General features: G+C 40.4%; 1 protein-coding gene across 1 annotated transcript; it reads left to right on the top strand.

Annotated features, from left to right (window-relative positions):
- The first annotated feature begins 1,344 nt into the window (after positions 1-1,344).
- Positions 1,345-2,166, top strand: LOC140949272 (uncharacterized). Its single transcript, XM_073398497.1, has 2 exons — positions 1,345-1,578; positions 1,780-2,166. The coding sequence occupies exons 1-2, from the start codon at positions 1,357-1,359 to the stop codon at positions 2,164-2,166; spliced, it is 609 nt and encodes a 202-aa protein (XP_073254598.1). The 5' UTR covers positions 1,345-1,356.
- Positions 2,167-7,123: the final 4,957 nt, after the last annotated feature.

Below are 7,123 nucleotides of genomic sequence, written 5' to 3'. Positions count from 1 at the left end.
AACCCAACTGGCCGGAGTCAAGCTAGTCTGCTACACAGCCGTTTTTAGTGTCGTCACGCAACGCTCCGACGACACTAAAAACGGCTGATTAGCAGACTAGAGTCAAGCTAGCTAGCTAGTAACAAGTGTGGTCCAGGATTTGAACTCGGAACCACCGAGAACCGTGAGTCCAGCAAGCAGTCAGGCGGGACTTGAACCTGACTTTGTTCTTCTTTCAGTTCTTTGGGTTCTTATAATTTCAAATTATTTTCTTCTACTAAAAAACTTATAGTATTTCCTTTTATCTAAAGAGTGCTTGTGATAAAGCTCCTTGTGAGAACGGTGGAACATGCCAAGCTGGATTTACAGAAAAAGGATTCCGTTGTTTGTGCCCGGCTCATGTCATTGGTATACGTTGTGAACACGGTAGGGAACGTTTAAACTGTTTTTCGTAATATCAGCCTAGGAAATGTTAACTTTTCCTAACCCACCTGAATTTTTGGGTTAGGCCAGGGTAGCTCGAAATGTAACTGAAGCCAAGTTTTAAAGCTTAAAATTTCAAGCAAAACGCTCCTTTCTATATGAGAGTGCCGAGCCTAAACTGAGACAACCAGTTATGCTTACACAACATGACAGTCCAAAAAGGTCAGTGAGACAGTAAAGCTAATGACTCACCAACTGTTAGTTTAAATTTAAACCCTGGGTCTGGTCGGCACTAGCCGGTCTTTGAGAAGCGGTGTCCAAGTGAGCCTCCCACGCAGACCTCCTTTTTGCTCGTCACTGGCGTAATCCTCCCCCTCTGCGGGGGAGGCTATGTCCAGGTCAATGACTACAACTCAATATCTCATTCTGGAAGGGTGCAAGTTAATTTCGCGACATATGGGTTTGTGTAATCTTAAATTAGCGAAGCCAAGATATAACCTTTAAACATTTTTATAAACCGTTAGAATTAACTAAAGGTTACGGAGTGCGGGCTAGAACGATCAAAGGGCAAAACGCTTTTGCTCCATCGCTGTGCTTTGCGTAAGTTTCACGTGACAGATAGTCAAAACATGCGTGATGAGATTACAAGTGATAGAAGGTGCAAACGCGTGAGATCAAATTGCGTTCTGTGCATTCCCTTAGTGGAAGTCCAAACGAATGCTGGCTACATACATGTGACGCATGCGTATTAACAACCTGGAGATAAGGATTGCGGTTTCCCCTTGTCGCCCGCAATTAAATTCTCAGCTGTTTTCTGTGAATTCCTTAGGGACCGATTATATTTTTCATGTTAATGGCATACTAAGGAGAAAATGTCCATACGGTGTTTAGTTGCTGGATTGAAATTTCATCACCTTATTTACAGTGATAGAAGTCAGTTGCAGGGATATAAAAATGAAAGGTCATTCTAAGGGAGACGGTATGTACTGGTTAGACCCTGATGGTGGAAGCCATTCAAACGCGTTCCTAGCTTACTGTGACATGAAGTCATACAATGGAGGATGGACCATGTGTTACACTACCGATGAATACGCCAAACCCAGGACTGAGGTCAAGTATAATGCCACATTTCCATATGGAACTGACGGGTACAGAACAAACTGCAACAACATCAAAGTAAGTTGATTAATTGCTTTAAATGGCTTTAATGAGTTACCGATGGACCAACTGGCAAAGTTGTGGAAAACAGTTCTGACAATTAGTGTAATCATCTTGCCAATCAAAACAAGCAATTCCAAAAAATGCAGGTGAACTTAAAATTTCTTAGAATATCATAGCTTCATTCTCCCCTTATTTCGCTGTGGCTTTTCGTTCTAGTTCACAGAAATCATTTTTATTGACCACCAAACTGGAAGGAAGGCCTACTTCACACGACGTAGCCAGACACGAATAACAGCCGCTGACAACTACAGATATAACAACGGCAGAGTCTATGGACTGTGGGACGGAGTTTTGCCGGACGGATTAGAAGCAAGTAACTACCACTCCTACCAGCTGCTTATCTGTGATAATTATTTCTTTTCGGGCTTCTTCGTTTCCGCTTATACTAATTCTTGTTACAAGCAATGTCACTCGTGGTGTGGTGATACAACATCGCGTTACTTCCGTACAGCCTCCACAAATCCTGGGTACAAGGGTGTGGCCTTCAACGAAAATGGTCACCGACCCCTCAGCAACAGGCTGATTAGTGTCGGGTTGCGTTAAGATATCGTCGTCGCCGTTTACTCGGTTAAAACTAATTATTTGAGCGAATTTGAACCAACGCTATTTGTTCTTGGTGATTCAGCTGTACCTTTCTCTTGCTACAGGAGCCGGGTAAAGCTCAAACCGCGTGAAGTTGACCTCCTTGGTTTGCGTGCGCTTTTACCTTATTGTTACAAATAGGACGCTTTTTAAGCCCAATGAAGCGTAGCGTGAGAGTCGACTGAGAGATTATCCCTGATTGTTTACGTAACCCTAAACGGGTCAGACCACGGCGGATAATAGTAAGCCCGCCCTGGGTTAGAAACTGGTGAAGTTAGCACTATTCCTGACTGTGGTAGCTTTCAACCTGCATTTTTATCCGTGTATAAATTCATTTCATTTGTTACCAAGAATGAAAAACGAAAGTTCTTTTAAAAAGGGATTATGTCACGAGGACGTTGCTGTTTTAGGTCAATTCTGAGTTGAAATCGTTACTTAGGCCCATTTCAAACGTCGATCTTTTCATTTGCCGAACTTAATACCTATTATTATTCATTCATAATATTTCTCCGTTTCTGATTGGCTAAAAGCACATGCATAATTCACCATAAACAGGTACTGTTGACCAAATTTGGAAGAACTTTGCGATTAATCAACCAAAGACGTCAAAAGTGCAGCACTGTTGCAGGTTAAGTAATGATCCGGGTAAGGTGGATAGCAATTTCTTTTGTTATGCGGGGACGGTGCTTTCCCCACATAGGAATGTTATCATTTTTACACAGAGAATGCATAAACCTACATGAAGGCCGTTTACGCAATAAAATGCATTTACACTCTACTTTCAAAGGGTGTTTTTCTGTGTCAAAAGATTTTGACCAATCACAAGAGTTGAAAGCAATAGCCAAGAAAAGTTTACAATTTTACTTGTTCCCCACATAGGATTTCTTTGTTATTCACACTGAGACCGGATTTTGTTATATGGAAGATGGTTGGAAAGTAAGGATGAATATATGTACTGCTTTATGAAGATTTGTTAACTTTTGTTGTTTAAGCCAATCAGAAGTAAGTACAGACAATAGAAAAGTTAGCACCTTTTTTGCATTCCAACATGTTCGTTGCCGTTGTTGCTATCGTTCTTATCTGGACCGTATTAAAATGCACCGTTAACCGAGAAGACCTGGGAATGAGATTGAGTTGTTTTGGTTGTGAAAAGAGAAATGGCCGAACAGTCGGCGGAACATTTTACTCCTTTCACGCCGAACTATTGTCTAAAAACATAGCAAGAAGACAACTCGAAGGACAACATCTGTTTTTTGGAGCTGAACAGCCCTTTATCTTCTAAACATGCACTATCGAGGTGAACTTAACATCGACGAAGGTAAGCATGTTTTAGTTGGTTTTAAACTAGGAATTATTTTGAATGAACAATAAAGCAATTAATGAATTCGGCTTTCGTAGGATATAAAGAATTATGCAGATCTCGAAGGGTGTTATCCACCGGGACCGAACGCCTCGATGGGTAACATCCTCCTCGATCTGCATAATTCTTCTGATTATATGACTGAGTCTGTTTTCGCCATGCGATTGGTCAATTTGCGGTCCGTAACTTACTATACGGACCAAACTTTTTAAAGAAAATGCTCATTTCGGAGCTCTAAATCTCTTTAGCTCGCAAAAAAAGGTTTAAATAAAGTTATAAGATGTCTGTCAACCTTTAGGACTTGGATGTTGACTTTGGCCTTCAACATTTTAAACTATCTTTATTTGTGAACGAAGGCGATGAAGAAACTAACTCGTTAACTTATGGAAGAGGATTCTAGTCAGTGTTTGAAAATTTCGTCGTAGCACACAGTTAAGAAGACGAAAATCGACTGGCAGAGATTCGAGATGTTTTGCCTAAGAGAAAATGAGTAATTTCTTCGACAAATATCTGAAATATGATAACAAACATACCTGCACCCGATCATCTTTGACAAGCTTCTTTGCCATTTGCAGTGTTTTTTCAAAGACCAACGAAAGAAAGATAGAAACGAGTTCGAGCCAGACACAATGTCTAGTTTTCAAAAGACTCCAGCGTCACATTAACGAGTGAATACTTACAGTGCTCTTAGTTTTGACCGAATAAACTTTAAAATATGTCTGGAAATCTTGAGGACTGGGATGTTGACTTTGCCTTTCGAAATTTTAACCTAGGTTTGTTTTAATGAGAACGAAGCTGATGTAAACACTGAATCGCAACCTTGCCGAGGAAGAGAATGCTAGTCAGTGTTTGAAAATTTTAACACAGATCACAATTGAAGACGAGAATGAACTGGCATAAAGAGAGGTTGTCCCAAAAACAATTTACGAGCGAATCCTACGACAATGACAACAAACTTACCTTGAAAAGCTTCTTTGCCTTTTTCAGTGTTTTTTTTACAAGGACAAACGGAGGAAAGATGGAAAAGACTTCTAGACAGACACAGTGTCCGGTTTCCGAAATACCCAAGCGTTGCATTAAAGAGCTAAAACTTACAGTGCTCTTAGTTTTGACCGAATAAACTTTTTCAACATGGCGAATTTGTTTTTACTTTCTCGGAAACCCTTTGTTTTGTGCTATTGTTTTCGTGCGCCAATAAAAACTTTCTTTTTGGACACCAGTCAAATGACTGTCAAATCGTGCGTCCTGCACCTGTTTCCGGTCCCCCAAACAGGAAGAAGCCATATAATAAACATCTTATTAGCCTCGTTTTTTCGGTCCGTAGTGTAAACTACGGATCCTCGTGTTTTTCCATCGATTTATGGCCCGCGCGCTTCGCGCTTGGGCCATAAATCGATGCAAAAAAAACTCGGTCCGTAATTTACAGTACGGACCGAAAACTCGGCTAATAAGAGGTATATATCCTACTCAGCCTCATTCATTAATTGCTAATTTAGGTCGACCCAAATGATATAAGTTCGACGGTTGATTCAGACGTCGAACTTAATAAGTCGGACTCAATTCATTTTCACGATGTTTAATGGTCTAATATAAAATGTCTACAAGTGAAAAAAAATTTTAGCGGGGCTCCACTCGCGCGCAGGCGTAGCCCCATATCTAAGAAAATGTGGTAATCTACCCATCCGAGAAATTTTGGTAATTACGTGACCGTCTGCCCGTGCGCCCATCCGTCCGCATCACAGGCATACCAATGTAAAATAACTCAAATAACAGGTATGGCAACCCAAATGCAACTCGAGGTTATTTTGGCGGGAAATCGCGTAGCCACGCGCGTCTTGTGAAGCAGAGACAACTAAACGTAGAGTCAATAATGACGAAAACGGAAAGCGGAAATTATTTTTGTGTCCGTGTTGTCTGAAGTATTAAGCTTAGATTAAATGTCATGTCCACAAATTTGGAATATAGAGAAAGAGAAAGGCAGAGAAAAGGAGAAAGTGGGCGGCAGGCCAGCGAAGCTCAAGGAAAGAAAAAGAGCGATCAAGAGCTACAGCGAGAGATAAAAAACAAAGGAGTCATTTTTTTGTTGGAAGAACAACATGAACATTGTAGCGGCGGTGAAATTATGAGAACTGCTAGCGGCCACCAAGGTAAAAATGAGCGGCAGTGAAAAAAAAGTGAACAAGATCACGTACGACAGTTCCTCCATAAGTGTAACCAGGAAGTTTCACGATGTAGTCTTCCAAAACAACGGCAAAGAAATATACAAAAAAGCGTGTTCACGTGCAAAGTTGGCTTTTTGCTAATTAGACCTATTTTTGTTTTTTCACCGTTCTCGTTGCCTTCGCCGCTCAGCATTACACGATTTTATATTTTGTTCGAGCAAACTCAAAATATTATCGAGCCTTCCGACGCTTTTAGCCCTGGCTAAATAAATATATTAGTAATTTACACATTAGGTTCGGCACATGAGAAGTTCGACGTTTTAAACGAAGTCGCTCCACAATTAGACTGCAAAACATTCCGTATTTTTGCGTATTCAAGTACGCGCGGCTCGCGCGCGAACCACGCTTTACCGATTTCTTTAATGATTTTGAGAAAAAAACCCGACTGTTTTGCAGTCTACGCCACAGTCCAAATTCCTGTATGGGCCACTGGATCTTAATTCATGGGTCGACCAAATAATATTTGAAGCGTCGAACTTTTCAGGTACTTAATTGAAGGGATTAGGTTCGGTACATGAAAAGATCGACGTTTGAACTGACTGGACCTTACTGCATTTGCGGCCCTTACTCCTGTGGAGATATAAAGAAGATATCAAACAAATTTCACTAGGAGCAATAACCATAATTAAAGTTTTTGGTGATTTTTGCAGGCATAGTATTTTTTCAATTTTTTTAAAAAATTGAAAAAGTTGGCCCAACTTTCTCTAGTTTTAATACATGGCCATCCTTACCATCCACCGCAGCAGACGACAGGAAACAGTTTCAATGCCTAATTATAGTAACAAAACTGGAGCATTAGTTTTGGAACTCGACTGATGTGAAAAATGCTTCAGCTTTTTACAAAGATGGCAAATAATTAACGATTATTCCTCGAGCCCGAATGGACTTCGAGTCAATAGTCCATGAGCCCGAAGGCCGAATGGGCTATTAACTCAGAGGCCATGAGAGCGAGGGAAATAATAATTTTAGTAAAATCCAACTAGTTGGTCAAAAATATGGAGACAAAACATTTTTAGCTAGTTAAAGCTAGACTTTAATCCTTTTATGCCTTCAAGAAGCCGGCGCTTTTCGCTACTATAGTAGGCTATAACATATAACCTAGTAGTAGATCAACCAATTAGAACGCAGCATTGATAATAGACCACTAGCTGGATTTTTCTCATGTAGCATAGCCCCTTTAAAGCAAACTTTGCTTGGCCGTGAACTTGTGGCTATTGAATTTTGAAACTGCACTATTTCAATAAAGGAGTGAAGAGGAACAATTGGGTGTAATTATTCCATGATTTACCGCTCGAAAATTTTCTTGAGGCCATTATTCGTTATTTCATCATTTCAG

The sequence above is a fragment of the Porites lutea genome, chromosome 9 (genome assembly GCF_958299795.1).
Source record: "Porites lutea chromosome 9, jaPorLute2.1, whole genome shotgun sequence".
Classification (NCBI taxonomy): Eukaryota; Metazoa; Cnidaria; class Anthozoa; order Scleractinia; family Poritidae; genus Porites; species Porites lutea.
The sequence above is the reverse complement of the archived record's forward strand: the minus strand, read 5'-3'. Positions and strand labels throughout refer to the sequence as shown.

Coding starts and splice junctions, on each gene's coding strand:
- LOC140949272 (XM_073398497.1), top strand. CDS start 1,357: ATGAAAGGTCATTCTAAGGGAGACGGTATGTACTGGTTAGACCCTGAT. Junction 1,579..1,779: donor CAAACTGCAACAACATCAAA/GTAAGTTGATTA, acceptor TTTTCGTTCTAG/TTCACAGAAATCATTTTTAT.